At 33.7% G+C, this 24723-nt stretch overlaps 2 protein-coding genes across 4 annotated transcripts; one reads left to right on the top strand and one right to left on the bottom strand.

Annotated features, from left to right (window-relative positions):
• The first annotated feature begins 4993 nt into the window (after positions 1 to 4993).
• On the top strand, positions 4994 to 16558 carry pcolcea (procollagen C-endopeptidase enhancer a). 2 transcript variants are annotated; one of them, XM_087807789.1, is made up of 9 exons: positions 4994 to 5100; positions 7133 to 7241; positions 7308 to 7566; positions 9287 to 9411; positions 9482 to 9618; positions 11019 to 11329; positions 12151 to 12228; positions 12302 to 12472; positions 16287 to 16558. In XM_087807789.1, exons 1-9 carry the CDS (start codon positions 5021 to 5023, stop codon positions 16415 to 16417), a joined length of 1401 nt encoding a protein of 466 aa, XP_087663915.1. In that variant the 5' UTR covers positions 4994 to 5020; the 3' UTR covers positions 16418 to 16558. The 2 variants fall into 2 exon arrangements, with proteins under 2 accessions (XP_087663915.1, XP_087663914.1); XM_087807788.1 differs by having other exon boundaries at positions 9281 to 9411.
• A 2223-nt stretch (positions 16559 to 18781) lies between these two features.
• Positions 18782 to 24363, bottom strand: tmem88a (transmembrane protein 88 a). 2 transcript variants are annotated; one of them, XM_087807193.1, is made up of 3 exons: positions 24027 to 24363; positions 22124 to 22435; positions 18782 to 19193 (listed from the first exon to the last, which is right to left on the bottom strand). In XM_087807193.1, exons 1-3 carry the CDS (start codon positions 24030 to 24032, stop codon positions 18906 to 18908), a joined length of 606 nt encoding a protein of 201 aa, XP_087663319.1. In that variant the 5' UTR covers positions 24033 to 24363; the 3' UTR covers positions 18782 to 18905. The 2 variants fall into 2 exon arrangements, with proteins under 2 accessions (XP_087663319.1, XP_087663320.1); XM_087807194.1 differs by having other exon boundaries at positions 24057 to 24363.
• Between the last annotated feature and the right edge of the window lie 360 nt (positions 24364 to 24723).

Here is a 24723-nt window from a genome sequence, read left to right as displayed (position 1 = left end):
TCAACAGTAATGAAACCATTTAAAACTGTGATCAAATCATTTTCAACTGTTATTAAACTATTTTCAACAAAAATCAAATATTTTTTTATAACTACACAAAATAAAACCTCTCTCGACGACATGATATCAATCTTAATCCAGTTGTTTATGTTGGATTATACTGGAGACAAGTAAACAAGTGAAAACATCTAACACTTTGATAGTGATCAGTTCATTTGTCTAAAGGGTTTATTTTCAACACATATTTTAGAATTAAATAAATTAAAAAACATCCAAATTTCACATTTGATTAAAAAACTAATAATAAGATATAATCTAATCTATTACGCTTAAATTGATCTTATTTTGTGTCGTAAAATCCACAATATAACTGTTAAAAACGATAGAATAAATACAGGTTAACAATATTATTAATACGTTGTATGTTGTAATTAACCTCACAAAATGTAAACATCTAAAGAAAATCTTCTGGATGTTTTTTTAAATATGTGGTAATAGCGCCAGCTACTGTTATTCTGAAGTACTCCTATTTCACCACCAGATGTCGTTCACGTATCCATCAAGCGAGTTTTGGTCTTTTATTCCGGTGTTATTCACAATTTATACGCTTTTAACCAGCATATTTCGTGAATATCGTCGAACAAAACAACATTAAAGCCATAATTGTGCGGTAATTCTGTTGTTTTAAACGCTTAAATAATTCAAGAAGTACTTTTACAAATGTGTATTTTAAATTTTATGGTTGAAAAGTTTGGTAAAACGCTAATAACTTACAATTTAATGATAAAGGTTAATGACTTTCGACATGCCTTGAGCACAACATGTCAATAAAAGACATTTGTGAGACTATAAAGGGTTAAATATAAGATTATTAAAACGCAAATAAGCTTAAATTAAAATAGTAGAAAACAATCTAACATTTAAACAAAGAGTTCTCGCAGATGTTTGAAACTTGACAGAGTGTTTTTTTTAATATGTTTAAGATAAGATTATTTGTAACGCATCAGCAACAAGTTGGACAGGATAGTGTGTTCCAGAATTATCTGTGCGCCTCTGAGGTCACAAGAATCCACTAATCTTTTCTCCACAGTGGTTTCTGGGAAAAGCCACAGATGGAATTGTGATGTTTTGAAATCGCAGTCCTGCTGTTTCCAGCTCTGATGAAATCTGATGCAAGTGCAGATCTTTGAGAGAAATGTCACAGCAGCAGTAAGACGTGCAGAGAAGATGACAATGAATGATGTTGAGACAAAACAAAATCAATTCATTATTTTCATTTAAATCTTTAATCGATCATCAAATTATTTTATGACGTTTTTTTCTTTCAATTTTTGATCACATTCTACAGACCAACGTGTTTGTTTTTACGCATCTGTTCTTAAGATTATGCCAAGGCTTTGAGCACCAAATATTGAAACATAGTTTTTCACTGTAATTAAACAATTATTAACTACAATCAAACTTTTCAATTTGGTTAAAACAATTTTCATCTCAAATCAAAACAATTTTCAACAGTAATCAAACGATTTTTACTGAAATTAAACGATTTTTAAATTAAATTAAACGATTTTTAAATGAAATCAAACTATTTTCAATTATAATCAAACCATTTTACACTGTAATTTAGCAATTTCAACTGAAATTAAACAATCTTCAACTTTGATCAAACAATTTCCAACTTTATACAAACAATTTTCAATTATAATCAAACAATTTTCAACTTTATACAAACAATTTTCAATTATAATCAAACAATTTTCCACTTTAATTTAGCAAATTTCAAATGAAATTAAACTATTTTCAACTTTAATAAAACAAATTGCCACTGTTATAGAACACATTTAAACTTTAATCAAACAATTTTCGAATTTAATCAAACCATTTTTAACTGTAATAAAACAATTTCAATTATAATTAAACAATTTTCAATTATAATCAAACAATTTTCGATTTTTTTTCAAACAATTTTCAACTATAATCAAACTATTTTCAACTGTAATTAAACAATTTTCAACTAATCAAACAATTTTAAACTATAATCAAACATTTTTTTTACTGTAATCAAACAATTTTAAACTGTAATCAAATCATTTTCAACTGTTATTAAACTATTTTCAACTGTTATTAAACTATTTTCAACTGTTATTAAAATATTTTCACAATAATCATATCTTTTTTTTATAACTACACCAAACAAAATCTTAACTTTACTTAATCCAAATGCTCTCTCCACGACATGATATCAATCTTAATCCAGATGTTTATGTTGGATTACGCCGGCGACAAGTAAACAAGTTAAAAAAAACATCCAACACGTCGATAGCCATCACTTCATTTGTCTCCGTGTCTTCTTCACATGACCACACGCTGCAGGAATGCAAACGAACACCAGGAATTATTGCTGAAAAAAAAAAAAACTCTCCGCATTCGGCTTGGATTTCTGTTCGGGGCTAAAAGGTTGTCATTACTCCCACTGATGCCCCCCACACACTCACACACACACTCACACACACACTCATCACACTGCACGTCACCGCATTCTTCTGTCTGCTTATCAGAAGTCCAACACAACCACAGCGGGACCGGATCGCCCTCCAGCTGACACCGGAGACGATCCAGAGACTTCTCTGAGTTTCCATGTTACTACTTTTTTACCGTATGGTTCTGTGTGAGCCCCCCTTCCTCCCCCTACTCTCCCCCCCTGCAGGCCTCTAGAAGCGAGCCAAAAGAAATTTGACTCATCGGTGAACCTCGAGTATTTTTCTTTGCCTCCAGACTTGAGTGGGGGGTTCGTGGTCTGGCCTGGTCTCGGATGAACCCCCCCCCCCCCCCCCCCTGGGTTGAAGGAGAAGTTTAAATTAACTCGGTTCTTCTCAGAGATTACGACCACGCCAGAGTTAATGAGAGGTCCCACATCTGTCTCGTAAAGTTTTTACGAGCTCCAGCAACAACCTCCAGGGTCCTCTTTTGACCTTTTGGAGACACAGGTCCAGGTGAGACCAGCACTCGTCTAGAGCTGTTGCTCCTAAGCTTTAGAAGGATCTTCTTCTCCATCTGTGTTTGATGGATCTACTGACTCCTTCAAGAAACATCTCAAGACATTTTTTATTCCTTGATTTTCTGTGACTCCTGTGTTTATCTTGGTGTTATCTTGACCTTTTATTTTATCATTTTGATAGTACAAGCGCTTTGTGACCCTGGTCTGGAAAAAGCTCTTAACAAATATTACTTACTTACTTACTCCTCCTCCTCAGAGAAACATCTGGATTCAATTAAAGCCTTCTTTTTTTTTTTCCACGACGCTCGTGTCCGCCTTCTCCTCCACTGATGTCCCTTCAGCATCTCCGTCTGTTATCACAGGGTTTGTTTTTTTTTTAAATCGCTAACAAGCTCTTGACACCCACAGCGTTGGACGAATGGATGGTTTTTCTTCCTCCAAAAACATTTTTAGTTAAATGTAAAAACCACATCCTCTTTTCAAGAACGATCACATCTTTCTCTGCCAGTATTGAAACACTGGACATGTGGCTCAGAATTAAGTTATTCTGTCAAAGAATAACAACATGATGTTGCAGTTTCAATGGTATTTGCATGAAAAACATTTTTATTTCGCAAATTTTTGGTTGGAAAGTGTATAAAATCAACGTTTTTTAAATTTCCTTAAAGTGTTTTTCTACAGGAGGTACAATAGGAATACTCATTGATCATAAAAAAATATTATTTTCGGTTAAGAAAGTGTGTAGAAAAAATGGAACAAACAAGAAAGACAACATGAAAAAAACAAAATATAAAAGTAATTGCAGAAGTAGATATACTGTAGTACTAATAGGGGTTTGTTTTGGCAAGAATCTGGTGATACAATTTGTATCATGATACAGGAGAATATGCGATATATTGTGATACTGTAGTAACAAGGATATATGTGTAGTATTGTCGAGTACTTGACTCTGGTGTTGCAGTATCTACAGACCACATGACCCTTGATGAAGTCGTAACTACTTTAATTTGTTTTGAAACCAAAAATATATCCAAACATCAACTTTAAAAGCTTTAGTGTATCCTCTCATCCACAGTCATCGCCAGGATTTCATTGCTACTTTAGCTATGGAGGACGTAGCTGCCATCTAGCGGCGGGAAGTTTAATTTGCATCACAAAAACGAAAAAATTCCTTGAATATATTAGTTATTTTATCGTAAGCATACTGAATTAAAAATATTTTTAAAAAACTATGCGAAACAAAAGAGAATTATTTTAAATCCAACAAAAAATGGTGCCGTAACAATATGTTCTACCGCCGCTAGTATCTAAGGCAGACTTGGACAAAGTGCGAAGTGCAATGAAATGACTAGAACTTTAAAAAAAAGGTTACTCTTTTTTCTGTGTATGCCTTTAAGATACACAAAGAAACACACATAATATTTGAAATAAACCTGAACGCCAGCACTACATGTATGTAGAATATAATGTGGTTCAAACATCAACGCAAATGTATCACTCCCATAATCCTTTGCACAGTTGACTTATGGATCGCCACAATAATACGGTTGCATACTGTACTTGAAGTACATTTCGTTATGTATACTTGTGTGAGCTATTTTAAAGTACACTTAAAGTATACTACTTCAATTTTAGTATAATAGTATACTCACCGTACACATTTCTTAAACTCAATTTTGTAGATTTAAATGTTAACACAGATTTTTTATGTTTGTTTATTTATTGTTTATTAATGCAATGGAAAAAATAAACAGCATGAACATAACAGTAGTGGAAATTTGATGGTTTTTCAAATTAAAAGTCTGATTTTGATGCTGTATAATAATAGATAATCCAAGTCCGATGGCATTTAGTCGCTTACAAAGTACACTTGAAAATACTCAGAAAAGCTTGACTCTCCTCCCCCTTGTGACGGACTGGTCTCCTCCTCCTCCTCCTCTTCCTCCTCCTTCTTCTTCACCTCCTCCTTCTTCTTCTTCACCTCCCGCGTTCCCATCTTTCAGAGCTGGAACATTCATCAAGATGCATCTCGGCTGCATCTGTCTGCTGTTGCTGTCGCTCGCTCTGGGATGGACAGGAGCCCAGCAGAGCAACTTCACCAGGTGAGATCTCTATTGCCCTGGAAGAGCCACATGTTTCCAGATGTTTCACTTCTTTTCCTCGGACTTGGGTTTTTTCTTTTCTTTGGCTCCCGGAGTGAGTCAGAGAGCGGAGGCTGAGCCGACACAGATGTTTTGGTTTCTGCCTGTGGGGTCCCGACGTCTCGGCCTGTTTCGGGATTCTGGCGTCAGAAGCTTTTCGGGGGGAGAAAAAGAAAAACAGAGTTTTAATGTCTTAGGAAAGAGACGTTTAAATCACATAAAAGCTCTTTGAGCTTCAACATCACATCCTCCAGTTGGCAGCGGTCGGATTCGGGAAGTTTCTCTGGAGAGAGGAATGAGCTGAGGCAGCAACTCTGTGACACATTTGTTTCTTAAAATAGACTCTTTTCTTTTTTTCTTCTTCTTTAATCACATCCATCTTTAATAATAACAAATCATTGGATGAATACAAAAAAGTGTTTGTTTTTTTTGGCGAACACAGGTACTTCAAACTTCACCTGAGAATATTAATTTAAAAAATGCTCTGCTCTAGGAAAATATGTTTATTTAAGTTTTTTCAGAAAATAAATGAATGTAAATAAATATTTACTTGACAGAAGGGATCGTAGGAAGTTGTTAGTTTCATAAAAAAGTATAATATAACTAGTGCTGGTGAAGTTTCATGAAGCAGTGTCATGTTGTTAAGAGGTCAGTAGGTGGCGCCATTAGTTGAAAAATGATGTCATGTTTCATTATGGTAGTTGATCAAAACAAAGGAAAATATTGCAGAGACGCCATCTGGTGGGCTTTGAAAATAATGACACTGATTCATGAAGCTTTATCAGACCATCACTAATTGTAACTAAACCCCCTCTGCTGGAAAGAATATGTATAGCGTCTTTGAAGTGATTGATATACAAAAGTTGGCTGGTAAGTCCAAAAACACATTTACAAATTAAATGAATTTACTTTTTAAAATTGTTTCAATAGTGTGTAAATTTGTTTCAGGGATAGTACTTTTCTTTCAATATTTTAATTTTGTTCGTTAGTTTTGTAAATGTGCTTTAATAGTCTGTAGATTTGTTTCAAAGGTTGTACATTTGATCAAATATTTAGTTAAATTTGTCTCAGGGTTTGTGAAGGTGTTTCAAATTTTGGTCACTTTTTAAAATAAATCTGTCCATTTGTTACCAATCATGTATAATGAATTATTATATAAATCAATTCAAACAGTTAAAGAACATTTGTTTATGTTGTTAAAAGTTTAAAACAATAATTTGGATTTGTTTCAATATTTTGTACAGTTTTCAGGGTTTCTCAATTTGTTTTAATATTTTTTTAATGTGCTTGAAAGTTTGTAAATTGGTTCCAGTATTTTTTTTAAACATTTAGAAAGTTTGTAAATTGGTTTCAGTATTTTGTAAATTTGTTTGAAAGTTTGTAAATTGGTTTCAGTATTTTTTAAAACATTTAGAAAGTTTGTAAATTAGTTTCAGTATTTTTTAAAACATTTAGAAAGTTTATAAATTGGTTTCAGTATTTTGTAAATTTGTTTGAAAGTTTGTAAATTGGTTCCAGTATTTTTTAAAACATTTAGAAAGTTTGTAAATTGGTTTCAGTATTTTGTAAATGTGTTTGAAAGTTTGTAAAAAATGTTTTAAATTCTCAAGGTAATTTGTCAAGTGACAAGTTTAAGTGTAATTTGTTTCAAAAATGTGCAATTTGTTTAAATGTTTTTTAAATTCGATTCAACATTTGTAAATTTCATTTTTTTTAGGCTTTGCAAATTTGTTTTTTACTTCCCAGCCACCGTAGAAATGAAATAGCCAGTTATTAAAGCACAACCCCCCAAAATAAAATAAAAAAACACATTTTCAAAAACAAAAATCAGAAATAACATTTCGTTGATTGCTCCATAGTACCAGGCCAGCGTAGTACTCCCAGTTGTCTTGAAGTACATCAGAACACAGTACCTTTGATATATGACCCAACATGTAAATGTGCAGAGACCAAAACTATGAAAAATTCAACAGCAATATTCTCCTCTTCTCAGGCCCGTGTTCCTCTGTGGGGGGGACCTGGTTGCGGACTCGGGGTTCGTGGGCAGCGAGGGCTTCCCGAGCTTCTACAAACCTAACAGCAAGTGCACCTGGCGCATCACGGTGAGACCAACATCTCCTTCTAACCTCCCAAGAATCTCCTTCAAAACCTCTGGCCCTCTGCTCCAGGTCCCGGAGGGGAACGTGGTCACGCTCTCCTTCAGGATATTCGACCTTGAGGCCGACTCGCTCTGTCGCTACGACTACCTGGACGTCTTCAACGGACACTCCAACCTGGTGCAGAAGCTCGGACGCTTCTGCGGAACGTTCCGGCCCGGAGCTCTGATCTCCACCACCAACACCATGATGCTGCAGATGGTGTCTGATGAGGCCACCAACGGGAGGGGGTTCGTGGCCTACTTCAGCGGAGCCAAGCCATACGTGGACGGTAGGTGCTGGTGGAGGTACATCAGGGCCAACATATTATTGTTGAATTTAACATTACAAATGTTGAAACTTTGAATATATAATAATAATAATTATTAATTTGAAAGGTTACTTAAAAAAAAAAAAAAAGTTGAATATTTTCTATTTTTTACACATAGAGTTTGATATTCTAATTCCAATAATTCAAAAGTAAATGTTCTAAGTTCAACATTTGTCAATTTGTAGCCTTTTAAATTCAACGTAAAAATGTTGGTTTAAAAGAGTCAAATTGTATTAAATGTACAAATATTTTCGAACCTTTTTTAAATTTGACATAAAAAAATGGTTGGTCTCACAATGTTTTTTAAAAAAAAAAAGATATATTGTTTAATATACCAACCCTATACATTTACCTTCTTGACTCTATACTTTTTATCCTTTTAAATTCAATATAAAAATGTTGCCAACATGTATTATTCTAACTCCAATAATCATTTTTCTTTCTTCAAAAATGACACATTTTCAAACATTTTTTTTATTTAATATTTACAAATGTTGCTAATTAGTGCCATTCTTTTATTTTTTAAATACATATAGTTTAATATTCAGATTCCAATAACATTTTCTTTCTAAATTCTTTACTTTTTAGCCTTTTAAATTCAATATATAAAAGAAAATAAACCAATATAATAATGTAAACAGGTAAAATACATATAGTTAGATAATTTAATTCCAATAATATATTTTTTATTCTTTAGCCTTTTTAATTCATTGTAAAAAAAAACCGTTGGTATAATAGCGACAACATGATTTTTTTCCCCATACATTTTCTTTCTATATTCTATACTTTTTATGCTTTTAAATTCAATATAAAAATGTTGCCAACATGTATTATTCTAACTCCAATAATCATTTTTCTTTCTACAAAAATGACACATTATCAAACTTTTTTTTAATTTAATATTTACAAATGTTGCTAATTAGTGCCATTATTTTATTTTTTAAATACATATAGTTTAATATTCAGATTCCAATAACATTTTCTTTCTAAATTCTTTACTTTTTAGCCTTTTAAATTCAATATATAAAAGAAAATAAACCAATATAATAATGTAAACAGGTAAAATACAAATAGTTAGATAATTTAATTCCAATAATCATTTTTTATTCTCTAGCCTTTTTAATTCATTGTAAAAAAAACAAACATTTTCTTTCCATATTCTATACTTTTTATGCTTTTAAATTCAATTAAAAAATGTTATGGTACAATAGTGGCAAAATGATTAAAAAAAACATATCTTTTCTTGTTGTAATTCCAATAATCATTTTTTAATCTAACTTTTTAGCCTTTTAAATTCATTGTAAAACATGTTGGTAAAATAGAGTTTGAAAAGCTAAGTTAATTTTAATTTTTTAAATGTATTTTTTAAATTAAAATATTAAAATCAATTGTTCAAAAAAGAAAAAATCAATCTTTCAGTGTAAAAGTAATCGACTTAAATTATTTAAAATAACAACAAATTATTTCAATATAAAAAATATTAAATTTAATTAAAAAAATAATTAAAACAAGTTCCAACATTTTACATTTTAAATTGAACAATTAAATTCTCAGATGCTTCTACATAACAGTCATGTTTGTTTATGAAAGATTCTGTTAAGAAAGAATGTAAAAAGCATTTTATCATCACTGAGTGTTTAGACGGTTGTTTACACTCGTCGCTCTGCTTGTGTAGCTACAGATCAACAGTTCTGTGGCGGGAAGATAACCAAAGCCCAGGGAGAGATCATGACGCCCAACTGGCCCGACAAGAAATACCCTGCAGGGACCAGCTGCTCCTGGCTCGTCACTGTGGACCCGGACAAGGTCTGGACTCAACTTCTCTTCTTTTATTCATGGCCGTCATGTTTATAATGATGCAGTTTCTCCTCCGCAGGTCATTCAGGTCAACTTTGACAAGTTTGTCCTGGAGTCCGACACGTACTGTCGCTTCGACTACGTAACCTTCTACAACGGAGGAGAGAAGGACGACTCGCGACTGATCGGGAGGTTCTGCGGAGATCAAGCTCCTCAGTAAGACTCACTTGTTTTCATTTTCGAGGGTTTTTACCTTAAAAATAAGATGAGACAATACACAGAAAACAATGTATCTATTCATCCATTTATTCATCTATTTATCCATCTATCTCTTCATCCAACCATTAATTTATCTCTTTATCATCCATCAATGCATCCTTCCATCCATCCATCTATCAATGCATTCTTTCATCCCTTCATCCCTTCATCCCTTCATCCCGCCATCCATCCATCCATCCATCCATCCATCCATCAATCGAGCCATTCATCTATCCTGCATCCATCCATCCATCCAACAATGCATCCTTCCATCCATCCATCTATCAATGCATTCTTCCATCCATTCATCCCTTCATCCCGTCATCCATGCATCCATCCATCCATCCATGCTTTATCAATCCATCAATCGAGCCATCCATCTATACTGTATCCATCCATCCAACAAACGACAATTTATCCATCCATCCATCCATGTACTTTTTAACATCCATCAATCTACAATCTATTATCTATCCATTCAGTCATCCATTTATCCATCTACCCATACATCGGTCTGTACTTTCATCCATCTATAATCTATCATACATTAAATCATCCATTCAATCGTCCATCCATCCATCGAAACAATCCATCCATCCATTCATTTATTTATCTATTTATCCATCTGTCAATGCATTCTTCTGTCCATCCAACCATTCATTAATTTAGCCATCCTTCATCTATCTATGCTTTATCAATCGAGCCATCCATCCATCCATCCATCCATCCATCCATCCATCCATCCATCCATCCATCCATCCATGTATCAATATATTCATCCATCCTCCTATACATCAATCTGTATTTTCATCCATCCATCCTTCCATATATTCCTCCATCCACATATCTATCTATTTATCTATCCATACAATCATCCATTTGTCCATACATTGACCCATTCTTTTATCCATCCATCCATCCATCCATCCATCCATCCGTCCGTCCGTCCGTCCGTCCGTCCGTCCGTCCGTCCGTCCGTCCGTCCGTCCGTCCGTCCGTCCGTCCGTCCGTCCGTCCGTCCGTCCGTCCGTCCGTCCGTCCGTCCGTCCGTCCGTCCGTCCGTCCGTCCGTCCGTCCGTCCGTCCGTCCGTCCATCCATCCATCCATCCATCCATCCATCCATCCATCCATCCATCCATCCATCCATCCATCCATCCATCCATCCATCCATCCATCCATCCCAGGAGCAATAAAATAAATGTGCCTGACCTTGCCTGGCTCCTCTAAGTGAGAAGCAGCAGTTCTACTTTGAGTCTCTCCTAAATGACTGAGCTTACATGACATTTCAGTCTCTCATCAATGGAATGAACCAGAAAAGTAATTCTCTCAGCTCTTCTTAATTATGAGTTTATTTCCAGACCCATCATCACCAGCGGCAACACCATGTTGGTTCAGTTCGTCTCGGATCTCAGCGTCACGTCCGACGGTTTCCTGGCTCGCTACACCAGCATCGCACCCGGAACCTACACGCCCACCGTCAACGCAGGTACCGGACCCAAGGTCGTCCCGCCAAAACCTGCCGTCAAACCCGTGACCCCCAACCGCCCCGTGGCCCGGCCGCCCGTCCCCACGACCAAATACATCCCCCCGCCTGAACCCAAACCCACAGAGAAACCAGTCAAACCCACCAGAGGACGAACCAGCCAGAGACCCAACGGGAAGAGACCAGGTGAGTGATGCGCAAGTTTAGACACAGCAAAAAAGCTGACAATATTAAAAAAAAAAAATCAGAATATTGAATGGTATAAATTAACAATTAAAATGTTGAACTATTAATGAAATGTTGTCCTTTTTTTTAAATAATTTAATTTTTTGAATAAAATAAATTTGAAAAAAGATATGTATACATATATTTATATATTTTTTTCACATATAGTTTGATATTCTTGAAATAAAATAAAAATACATTTCTATATTTAACGTTTTTCCATTTGCAGCCTTTCAAATTCAACGATTATTTTTTGGCCTTATATTTTTATATTGACTTTTTAAAGGCTATGTGTTTAAAACTACTGAGTGTAGAAAATTATTATCATTGTATTTATTTTATTTTTGTGTTATTATAATTAGAATATCAAACTCGATGTGGTTACAATTTTTTTTTTTTAATAATGGCACTTTTAGACCAACAAATTTGTATTTTATTTGAAAGTCTACAAATTACAAAAATATTGTATTTAGAAGATATTTCCAATTCACATATTAAAATATCAAACTGTTTAAAATTAATTGAATAATATTGGCACAATTAGACCAACATTTGTATATTAAAATTACAAGCTTAGAATAAAGACATTTTGAAGAATTTATATATATATACAGTATATACATTATTGGAATTAAAATATGAAAATGTATTAATTTAGAAAATTAGATTATTGAATAAAAATATTATCCAATAAAACAAAAGTTTTATCATTTGAAATTTAAAGTCCACCAGTTAATTTTGATGGAGCTGATATACTAATGATGAATACCTTCTTCTTCTAGCTTCTCAAAACCCGCTCTGCGCAAAAGCCTGCAAAAGAGGCGGAGCCATCAGGTCCAGTTTCTGCTCCAGTGAATTTGGTAAACGTCTTAATTTTAAAAACATATCGTTTATAATCAAATCAATATCCTGACTGAGAAATGTCTCCTCCAGTGATAACGGCAAAGGTGGACTCTCTGACTCCTGGACCCCGAGGCTCGGTCAGCATCGGAGTCACGCTCATCAAGTCCTACAAGGAAGGAAGGCTGACCCTCACGGATGTGGGCGACAACATGTCCGTCAAGCTGGTGTCACAGTGCAGAAGCTGCCCGTTTCTACGCAAAGGTACACACTTCTACACACAACCGTCGACAATACAGCAGAGTAGGATGCGTATTGGCAAGAATCTGGCGATACGTATCACGATACAGGGGCAACCATACGATATATTGCGATACTATAGGAAATATTTGTAGTATTGTCGAGTACTTGACTCTTGTGTTGCAGAATTTACAGACCACATGACTCTTGACGAAGTCGTAACGGTTTCATTTGATTTGAAACCAAAATATGTCCAAATGCTACTGGGTCGACTGTATCCTCTTGTCCTCAGTTATCAATAGATTTCATTGTTCCTCTACCTTCAGAGGATGTAATGACGGAGTTTAATTCCAACACAAAAAGTGAAAGCTTTAAATATTTCAAAGTTAATTATAAATAAATAACATTTTGAATTCAAAACATAAACCACACAAATGTGATTTAAAAGCCAGAAAATACAAAAAAAGAAAAAAAAACTATCATGATACAGGGGCAACAACACGATATATTGTGATACTATAGGAAATATTTGTAGTATTGTCGAGTACTTGACTCTTGTGTTGCAGAATTTACAGACCACATGACTCTTGACGAAGTCGTTGCGGTTTCATTTGATTTGAAACCAAAATATGTCCAAATGCTGCTGGGTCGACTGTATCCTCTTGTCCTCAGTTATCAATAGATTTCATTGTTCCTCTACCTTCAGAGGATGTAATGACGGAGTTTAATTCCAACACAAAAAGTGAAAGCTTTAAATATTTCAATGTTAATTATAAATAAATAACATTTTGAATTCAAAACATAAACCACACAAATGTGATTTAAAAGCCAGAAAATACAAAAAAAAAAAAAAAACTATCATGATACAGGGGCAACAACACGATATATTGCGATACTATAGGAAATATTTGTAGTATTGTCGAGTACTTGACTCTTGTGTTGCAGAATTTACAGACCACATGACTCTTGACAAAGTCGTAACGGTTTCATTTGATTTGAAACCAAAATATGTCCAAATGCTGCTGGGTCGACTGTATCCTCTTGTCCTCAGTTATCAATAGATTTCATTGTTCCTCTACCTTCAGAGGATGTAATGACGGAGTTTAATTCCAACACAAAAAGTGAAAGCTTTAAATATTTCAATGTTAATTATAAATAAATAACATTTTGAATTCAAAACATAAACCACACAAATGTGATTTAAAAGCCAGAAAATACAAAAAAAAAACAAAAAACTATAATGATACAGGGGCAACAATACGATATATTGCGATACTATAGGAAATATTTGTAGTATTGTCGTGTACTTGACTCTTGTGTTGCAGAATTTACAGACCACATGACTCTTGACGAAGTCGTAACGGTTTCATTTGATTTGAAACCAAAATATGTCCAAATGCTACTGGGTCGACTGTATCCTCTTGTCCTCAGTTATCAATAGATTTCATTGTTCCTCTACCTTCAGAGGATGTAATGACGGAGTTTAATTCCAACACAAAAAGTGAAAGCTTTAAATATTTCAATGTTAATTATAAATAAATAACATTTTGAATTCAAAACATAAACCACACAAATGTGATTTAAAAGCCAGAAAATACAAAAAAAAAAAAACTATCATGATACAGGGGCAACAATACGATATATTGCGATACTATAGGAAATATTTGTAGTATTGTCGAGTACTTGACTCTGGTGTTGCAGAATTTACAGACCACATGACTCTTGACGAAGTCGTAACGGTTTCATTTGATTTGAAACCAAAATATGTCTAAATGCTGCTGGGTCAACTGTATCCTCTCGTCCTCAGTTATCGCTAGGTTTCATTGTTCCTCTACCTTCAGAGGATGTAATGACGGGAGTTTAATTGCAACACAAAAAAATTAAAGCTCTTAATATTTCAATGTTAATTATAAATTAATAAAATATTGAATTCAAAACATAAACCACACATATGTGATTTAAAAGCCAAAAAATACCCCCAAAAAACTACGTATCACGATACAGGGGCAATAATACAAAATATTGCGATACTGTAGGACTTTTTTGTAGTTTTGTCTTGTACTTGACTCTGCTGTTGCCAAATTTACAGACCACATGACTCTTGATGAAGTCGTAACGGTTTCATTTGTTTTGAAACCAAAATATGTCCAGACATCAGCTTTAAAAGCTGCTGGAGTCGACTGTATCCTCTCATCCTCAGTTATCGCTAGAATTCATTGTCCCTTAACCTGCAGAGGACATAATGACGGGAGTTTAATTTCAACACAAAAAAATGAAAGATTTAAATATTTCAATGTTAATTATAAATTAATAAAATATTGAGTTCAAAACATAAACCACACTAATGTGATTTAAAAGTCAAAAAATACCCCCAAAAAACTACGTATCACGATACAGGGGCAATAATACAAAATATTGCGATACTGTAGGACATTTTTGTAGTTTTGTCGGGTACTTGACTATGCTGTTGCCAAATTTACAGACCACATGACTCTTGATGAAGTTGTAACTGTTTTCATATTTTTTTTAACCAAAATATGTCCAAACATCTGCTTTAAAAGCTGCTGGAGTCGACTGTATCCTCTCGTCCTCAGTTATCGCTAGAATTCATTGTGCCTTTACCTGCAGAGGACGTAATGACATGAGTTTAATTTCAACCAAAAAAATTAAAGCTGTAAATATTTCAATGTTAATTATAAATTAATAAAATATTGAATTCAAAACATAAACCACACAAATGTGATTTAAAAGTCAAAAAATACCCCCAAAAAACTACATATCACGATACAGGGGCAATAATACAAAATATTGCGATACTGTAGGACATTTTTGTAGTTTTGTCGGGTACTTGACTATGCTGTTGCCAAATTTACAGACCACATGACTCTTGATGAAGTTGTAACTGTTTTCATATATTTTTTAACCAAAATATGTCCAAACATCTGCTTTAAAAGCTGCTGGAGTCGACTGTATCCTCTCGTCCTCAGTTATCGCTAGAATTCATTGTGCCTTTACCTGCAGAGGACATAATGACATGAGTTTAATTTCAACCAAAAAAATTAAAGCTGTAAATATTTCAATGTTAATTATAAATTAATAAAATATTGAATTCAAAACATAAACCACACAAATGTGATTTAAAAGTCAAAAAATACCCCCAAAAAACTACGTATCACGATACAGGGGCAATAATACAAAATATTGCGATACTGTAGGACATTTTTGTAGTTTTGTCGGGTACTTGACTATGCTGTTGCCAAATTTACAGACCACATGACTCTTGATGAAGTTGTAACTATTTTCATATTTTTTTTAACCAAAATATGTCCAAACATCTGCTTTAAAAGCTGCTGGAGTCGACTGTATCCTCTCGTCCTCAGTAATCGCTAGAATTCATTGCAGAGGACGTAATGACATGAGTTTAATTTCAACCAAAAAAATTAAAGCTGTAAATATTTCAATGTTAATTATAAATTAATAAAATATTGAATTCAAAACATAAACCACATACTGTAAGAAATATTTGTAGTACTTATCTGTGAAACTGTATCCTCTCGTCCTTAGTCGTCGAAAGATTTCATTGTGACTTTACCTGCCGAGGACGTAATGACGGGAATTTTATTGCAAAACTAAAAATGATACAAACCACATAAATGTGTTTAAAAGCCCAAAAAAAATGTTTTACTGTAAATAAAAATTAAAATACCTTCCCGTGGCACACAATGACAGACAAAGACACAAGTACACAATCCTAGGTTTACAATAAAATGCACACATAGACACAAACATACATTTAAACCCACAATAAAAGTGTTGTTTTTTTTTGCTCCTGCTTCAGGCGGCAGCTACATCCTCATGGGTCAGGTGGACGAAGATGGACGTGGTACCCTTGAGCCCGGCGTGTTCTTAGCCCCGTACAAACCTCCTCACCACAGACTCTTGACAAACCTCAGCAACCAGCCGTGTTAACACACCCGCCACCAAACGTCCACTTTTTATAAAAATGTGAATAAGTTCTCACACACACGTGTAACAATTCTCTCACAAACACACACACACAATCTGAACCTTTTTTGTAATTTATATGAGAATAAAGGTTTATGAAATGTTGTTTAATTGTATTTCACCATTAAAAACGTTCATGATTATACTGTACTATTCCAATACAAAAAAATTAAATAAAGAATTTCCAATTGTGTCCACGATTATGGAATAAACAGCGCCATCTATTGAGCTCTGAAAGTAAATTCCATCAGTAAAGATGTAAGATTGTTTTTATTCATTACCCTGATGCTAATGCTAATGCTTTTTAAAAATCGAAATTTATTGAGTTTATCATTAATTGTAAATACGTTATGGTGGTTTTACTGTGATATTAGTAACAGTATGTTTCTAAAAAACAAGTTTATTTGACCAATAATTTATGTTTTAAGAATAATTGTCAAATGATCCATAATTTAAAGTTGTTATTTATTAAAAAAACATCTGTATTTCGTTTGTTTAAAAACATTTTTAGAGGTCGGAGTGATAAATGATCCACTGGCAGAGAGTTTGTGGTGGAAAATTCTAAAAATGTGGAACAAATGGAACCATAGCAAGATCATTTAGGAAGATAAAAAGAAAGAAGAAGAAAAAAAGGAAAAGAAAACATGTGTTAAGTCAAGTACTTTTTTGGCACAAATCTGCAATATGGATTTTATTTTAGATATGGATCATTTTTATTTATTTATAATTAATTGTTATTTATATAATAATAAATTCATTTATATATATTTTTTATTTCATTTATAAAATAATTTAATTTGATATAATTTATCTATTTTCAAACTCAATGTTATTATGATTTTAAAAATCCCATATTATAAATAATAAATACAATAAGAGCCAGTAATTTGCATTTGATTGAGGTATAACCTTTAAGAAACTAAAGATAGTTAAAAACACTTATTTTATGCTCGATGAGCAGATATTTGGCGTCTGAGTCATCAGATTAAAACAATGTGCTTCTACTTCCTGTCAGTCAACGGCAGGAGGAAGCGACCGGGCAGAAATAATCAAGTGACGATAAACCGTGATGATGTTTCTCATCAGGTATTTTGGCTCGACACGAAAACATTGTTACGCAGGAACAATAGATTTTTTTAAACTCTAAATAAAGCTGTGCCGCAGTAACAAGTCTATTTTCCACGCGGCTGAAGGTCAGACCAACACTTCCTCTCGTGTACACAGGAAACCAATGCATCTTAACAGGAAGAAACCTCTTGAAGAAACAACTACACGTGTTCTGGAGATAAGAAACAAGTCTAAGCACATAAAATTAAATAGCAAAGGATGATTAAAATATAAAACAAACTTTTAAATCTAGGAAATTCAAGGGTTTCCCACAGTTAGTAAACATGAACGTTTATTTAAAAATATATCTTTTGTGGACAAGAGACTGTATGGACTATTCAAATGTATCTTTATTTAAAGACAGGAAGTTAATAAAGCTGTATTAGTGTAATTCTAGATATAACGTCAACATTTAAAACAGGCTGGGAACAGAAATATAATAATTAAAATATGTGAAAAATAAAATGAAATAATTATTGGCTAAATAATTGTATAATAATGTTGTTCATCTTTCAATATAAACTTTTCTCAAAGACAGTGAAGCTATATTACGCAATAATACAATTTCAAGTATAACTCATAATGATAATAATAATAATAATAATAATGATAATAACATTACTAACAATTACAACAAAAAAGAAGAAGCAGAAGAAGTAGAACAAGAAGTAGGAGTTGTAAAAGAACAAGATGAAATATTAGTAAAAGAAGAAAAATATGAAGAAGAAGGAGTAATAAAAGAACAAGAAGAAGAATGAGTAGTAAAATTACAAGAAGTATTAAAGAACAAGAAGAAGAAGTAGATCAAGAAGTAGGAGTAGTAAAAGAAGAAGATGAAGAAGAAGTAGTAGTAAAAAAAAGAACAAGAAGTAGTACAATAATAAGAAGTAGTAAAAGAAGAATAAGAAGAATAAGTAGAAGTATTGAAAGAACAAGAATAATTAGTAGTAAAATAAGAAGTAGTAAAAGAACAAGAAGATGAAGAGGGAGTAGTAAAAACAAAATAATAAGAAGTAAAGGAAGATGAAGAAGAAGGAGTAGTAAAAGAATTTAACCATAATGATAAAATTCCAGAAAAATACATTTAAAAAACATGATTAAGGTAAGAAAGAGAAGAATAAGAATCAATAATATGTTGTTTAAATGACTAAAATAACTATTAAAAGTCAAATTAAGTGAAAAAATAAAAATATATTTTACAAAAAATACTCACAGTTGTTCTGTCAAGTGACACTTTATTCTAAAAAATGCTTCAATAAATTCAACGTAAAATGAACTTTACAGCGGCATATAACTGATATGACAAAGCGTCGAAATCCAAAAAAAACACAATCGACGTCCACCTCTATACCCAAACGCTACCCTTGTCCTCCACCTCCGTCGCCCCCTGCTGGCTGCAGCATCCGCCCCCCGACCCCCTCCTGCGGCGCGCGGCCGGCAGGTTCTTGTACACGGCCCTGCTGTACGGGATGAAGCACATGCCCAGCTGCAGATGGCGGGCCAGGCGACAGAAGGCCGCCAGCGCCAGGACCAGCAGAGGGGTCAGCAGCAGGAAGCCCACCACCAGCAGAGCCACGCAGCCCACGTCGTCCAGCACGTCGGAGCAGTACAAGGAGGTTCCATGAGGCTGGACCTGGAACACAACACCGGAGGAAAATAAACACGGTGATGCTCCACATTCCCAGAATGCACAGCTGGAGGATGTTAGACTACTGAGCGTGTGTCAAAACACCATCACGTCCCTGGAATAACATTAGCTTGTTTCATTAAAATTCCCCAAAGACAGACTTTTCACCCATTTGCACCAAAAATCCTCCTTTTTTTTTTCATTAACAAATAATCTGATTCCTCTCGACCCCATGACCTTTCAGATTAATTAAATATTATCTTCAAAATGCTTTATTTTCTCTGCCAAGGAGGTGCAAATAAGAAAAAACGGTTTGTAAGTCGAACATATTTGAGGAATGTTGATAATGGAACGAGGAACATATGGTTCCGTTTGTGAGGTGTTGAGAAAAACCATCTGGATCCAAGGATAATTTAAAGGGTCGTCGTGCTCTGTGGGGAACTTTTCGTCATGGCAGACCAGAAGCGCCAAAGAAATTTTTACACGCTCTGGAACAAACTTGGAAATTTTGTAATTTGGTTTCAGAGTTTTTAAACATAGTCAAACTCAATTATCAATTTGCTTCAGAGTTTTTTTTTTTCATTCCGGGAAATTGTAAATTTATTTCAGAGTTTGTAAATTTGTCTCAGAAAATTGTAAATTTATTTTACAGTGTGTAAATTTGTTTCAGGAAATTGTGAATTTATTCTATAGTCTCTAAATGTGTTTCCCAGTTTATAAAACAAATCTCAATAAATTGTAAATTTGTAATCAGGACATTGTAATTTTAGTTTGTAAATTATATATTATTTATTATTAGTATTTACATATGTTTCAGGAAATTGTAAATGTGTTTCAGAGTTTGTTCATTTCTTGAAAAAAATGTAAATGAAAAAATTATATTCAATTTGGCAACTCTAAAGAAAAATTACAGAGTTAGTCATTTATTTTAAGAAATTGTAAATGTGTTTCAGAGTTTGTTCATTTCTTTTAAGAAATTGTAAATGTGTTTCAGAGTTTGTTCATTGCTTTTAAGAAATTGTAAATGTGTTTCAGAGTTTGTTCATTTCTTTTAAGAAATTGTAAATGTGTTTCAGAGTTTGTTCATTGCTTTTAAGAAATTGTAAATGTGTTTCAGAGTTTGTTCATTGCTTTTAACAAATTGTAAATGTGTTTCTGAGTTTGTTCATTTATTTTAAGAAATTATAAATGTGTTTCAGAGTTTGTTCATTTCTTTTAAGAAATTGTAAATGAGTTTCAGAGTTTGTTCATTTATTTTAAGTAATTGCAAATCTGTTTCAGAGTTTGTTCATTTCTTTTAAGAAATTGTAAATGTGTTTCAGAGTTTGTTTATTTCTTTTAAGAAATTGTAAATGTGTTTCAGAGTTTGTTCATTTCTTTTAAGTAATTGCAAATCTGTTTCAGAGTTTGTTCATTTATTTTAAGTAATTGTAAATGTGTTTCAGAGTTTGTTCATTTCTTTTAAGAAATTGTAAATGTGTTTCAGAGTTTGTTCATTTCTTTTAAGAAATTGTAAATGTGTTTCAGAGTTTGTTCATTTATTTTAAGTAATTGCAAATCTGTTTCAGAGTTTGTTCATTTCTTTTAAGAAATTGTAAATGTGTTTCAGAGTTTGTTCATTTCTTTTAAGAAATTGTAAATGTGTTTCAGAGTTTGTTCATTTCTTGAAAAAAATGTAAATGAAAAAATTATATTCAATTTGGCAACTCTAAAGAAAAATTACAGAGTTAGTCATTTATTTTAAGAAATTGTAAATGTGTTTCAGAGTTTGTTCATTTATTTTAAGAAATTGTAAATGTGTTTCAGAGTTTGTTCATTTCTTTTAAGAAATTGTAAATATGTTTCAGAGTTTGTTCATTTATTTCAAGTAATTGTAAATATGTTTCAGAGTTTGTTCATTTCTTTTAAGAAATTGTAAATATGTTTCAGAGTTTGTTCATTTATTTTAAGAAATTGTAAATGTGTTTCAGAGTTTGTTCATTTCTTTTAAGAAATTGCAAATCTGTTTCAGAGTTTGTTCATTTATTTTAAGAAATTGTAAATGTGTTTCAGAGTTTGTTCATTTCTTTTAAGAAATTGTAAATGTGTTTCAGAGTTTGTTCATTTCTTTTAAGAAATTGTAAATGTGTTTCAGAGTTTGTTCATTACTTTTAAGAAATTGTAAATGTGTTTCAGAGTTTGTTAATTTATTTTAAGAAATTGTAAATGTGTTTCCGAGTTTGTTCATTTCTTTTAAGAAATTGTAAATGTGTTTCAGAGTTTGTTCATTTCTTTTAAGAAATTGTAAATGTGTTTCCGAGTTTGTTCATTTCTTTTAACAAATTGTAAATGTGTTTCAGAGTTTGTTCATTTCTTTTAACAAATTGTAAATGTGTTTCAGAGTTTGTTCATTTCTTTTAAGAAATTATAAATGTGTTTCAGAGTTTGTTCATTACTTTTAACAAATTGTAAATGTGTTTCAGAGTTTGTTCATTTCTTTTAAGAAATTGTAAATGTGTTTCTGGAAATTGTTTGATTGAAAGATTTGTTTCTGAGTTTGTAAGAGAAATCATAGTACATTGTAAATTTGTTTCAGTAAATTGTAATTTTGCTACACAAATCTGGGTAAAGTATACCTGCTAGCTTAGCTTGTCAAAAACAGTGCTAGATTTGCTATGTTGTTGGATTTTTTTTTTCAAGGTCATATATTTAAAAGATTGATCAAGATTATTTATTTATTAAATATTAACAGTTTAGTTAAACAGTTTGATAGTTTAAACTATTTTATTTATTATTATTTATTTATTCAACTTAACCACTATTATCTTCTTGGCATTGTTAGCAAAACAACATGTTTTAACCTCAAAATACATTTTAAATTTCGCTCTAGAAGCGAATTTGAAAGACAAAAATGAATTAAAAACTGTTGAAAAAAGTGTGATTTGAGCCGGACTCACCTCTGAGTGGCACAGGAAGCCGAACACGATCATGACGAGCGCCGGCGTGAGGATGACGCCGAACACCACGGCGACCAGGCTGGCGTTGATCAACGCGATGAACAGGTTCTGGGCCGTGACCAGGACCGAGCAGGCCCAGCAGTCCAGGGAGCCCCTCAGCTCCAGCGGGGGGTCGGCGGCCTCGCTGCCGCCCACCGAGTAGGGAGGTGGCACCACGACCCCTGACCCCGCTCTGGAGGGCGAGGTCGGCTCAGAGAGCGGCACCGGCGTCCGTTTCTCTAGCGTGCCGTTGAGTGACAGACTCATGGTTCTCTGGGCGGGTCGGAAAACAGAAGGACGATAAACAACATAATACGTACATATATAATCAAATGTATTAATAAAAATAAATGAACTACTGTTAATAAATAAACATTGTAAAAATAAATCGCTGTTTTTGACAAGCTAACGGTTAGCTAACTTCTCGCTAGCTAATGACTACGAGCAGCTAATAACCATGTAAACATTTCGCAATTTATTTTATTTATTTCATTTGCAAATACATTTATTTGATTTTTGTTGAATAACGGTGCAATTACTGAGCGAATATACATTTATTTATTAGTGTATTTTGTTATTTCAACAGTTATTAGTTCATTCATGTATTTCTTTTGGCTACTATTCGCCTTTTATAAAAAAATATATATATTTTGGTGGCAATATACTTGTGTTCGTAATGGGTTCGTCTCTTACTTCATATAATCATGGGAAACATCATCGTCAGTGGCCGGGAAGTACAAAGAAAATGTAAGAACTCTGAAAAACAATTTACTATTTGCTCTAGAATTTAAATTAGTTCCAGCAATGTTTTGTACTTCCAGGCCACCGTATTTTCGCGTTAATGCTTTAGGCTAGCTACTGAATACTGGCAGCGACGAAATGGACACATGAATAAATAAGTGTTGAACGCAGTATATATATATAAATAATAAAATGTTCAAATAACTAAAAGGGAAACGTGGATTAATACACAGAAATAGCATCGTTTTACTAAAATCCGATTTTTATTATTTTTATTATGACAATTCTCTATTTATTTAGAGGGTGATTTATACATTTAGTTGCGTATTTATACTAGGGGTTTGTATTTTGTATATCAGTCTTTCGTTACGAGGGGCAACGATTTGATACAAGGATATATTTGTAGTATTGTCGAGTACTTGACTCTGGTATTATAGAATTTCCAGACCACATGACTCTTGTCATGTCGTAACTACTTTCATTTGTTTTGAATCCAAAATGTGTCCAAACATCAGCTTTAAAATCCACTTGAGTCGGCTGTATCCTCTCGTCCTCAGTCACATAGTTCATAGTTTCCTTTAGCTGCCGAGGACGTATTGAATGCTGCTATCTAGCGGCCGGAATCTGAATTGCAAAACAAAACTTATTTCAAAATAAATGTTTAATAATAAAACTATTTTACTTTATACACATTTTATCTAAATCTAAAAATTTAAATGTAAAAATAAAAAAGCAAAAAATTAATAATGTCTTGTATAGTATCGTGGGATTTTTTTTATTTTTTAAATCGCAATATATTGTTGTATCAATATTTTCTGTCGCTCCTTATCTGTACATTCACCGATAATTGTTATTCATCTTCCTTCATACAATGGAACGAACACATTACGAAAATAAAAAAACACTAAAAAAAAAAGGGATGGAAAGTCAACCGGGCCGCTCTAAGTGCAAGGAAATGGGTTCTGGTGGTGACCCCTCCCCCCCCCACCCACCCTTAAAACAACCACCAGCCAGAACAATGAACAAAAAAAAAACTTCTTGAATAAACTTTTCGCTGCCATTACGACCACCTCTCCCGATACCGATCCCAGCCACTCCAGCTACTACTTTTCATGCCACAAACCTGCATCTTCTCAACCTCAGCTCTACTCACGGGGATGTCTCAGAAGAGGGGGAACCCGAAGAATCCGCTCCTGATGTGTAGTAGATCCGAGAAAAAAAAAAAACGTCCCCCCACGTTTTTTTTTCTTTTTCTTCTTCTCCTCCTCTCCCTCAGACGTCGTTGGCCCCTCGGAGCTGGTGTGAAGGCTTCTCTCTCTGGACTCTGGACTTCAGAGCTTCCTTTCCCTCACATTCTGTTTCCTTCAGACTTGGAGGCTTGAGATATGATTGAGCAGCAGTTATTGGTGTGTGTGTGTGTGTGTGTGTGTGTGAGTGTGTATCCTGTGTGAGCAGGGAAAGAAGTGAAGGGAATCCTGCGATAACCCACTGTGGAACCTAGGAGGAGGGAGGTCTGGCGAGACGAGGGGGGTGGAGAGAGGAAGGGTACGCCGCTGCCTACTGAGCAACACTTCACCCACCACTCTCGCTAAACTTGTCAAACACTGATAAGACGGCAAGAAAAACAACGTTTTAATAACACTCCCTAAACTGTCCCGAGACCTTAAAAAATTTAATTCCACTGATAATGAGAAATGGTGGGGTACGAGGCAAAAAAAAAAAAAAAGGGTTGACCCCTTGACCCCTTGATGGAAAACAGCTCCAGGAAAAACAGAAGGAAATGAGGACGGAGGGGGGGACGCCGAATAATTTTCGGACAA

The sequence above is a fragment of the Callionymus lyra genome, chromosome 14 (assembly GCF_982586985.1).
Source record: "Callionymus lyra chromosome 14, fCalLyr1.hap1.1, whole genome shotgun sequence".
Classification (NCBI taxonomy): Eukaryota; Metazoa; Chordata; class Actinopteri; order Syngnathiformes; family Callionymidae; genus Callionymus; species Callionymus lyra.
Note: the sequence above shows the minus strand (reverse complement) of the source record. Positions and strands in the feature narration are given on the sequence as shown.

Excerpts from the sequence above, each read along its gene's own strand:
- tmem88a (XM_087807193.1), bottom strand. Across the intron at positions 19,194-22,123 it reads GCTTCCTGTGCCACTCAGAG|GTCCAGCCTCATGGAACCTC; the intron begins GTGAGTCCGGCT and ends GTTGTGTTCCAG.
- pcolcea (XM_087807788.1), top strand. The coding sequence starts at position 5,021 with ATGCATCTCGGCTGCATCTGTCTGCTGTTGCTGTCGCTCGCTCTGGGA. Across the intron at positions 9,412-9,481 it reads TCACTGTGGACCCGGACAAG|GTCATTCAGGTCAACTTTGA; the intron begins GTCTGGACTCAA and ends TCTCCTCCGCAG. Across the intron at positions 12,229-12,301 it reads TTTCTGCTCCAGTGAATTTG|TGATAACGGCAAAGGTGGAC; the intron begins GTAAACGTCTTA and ends TGTCTCCTCCAG.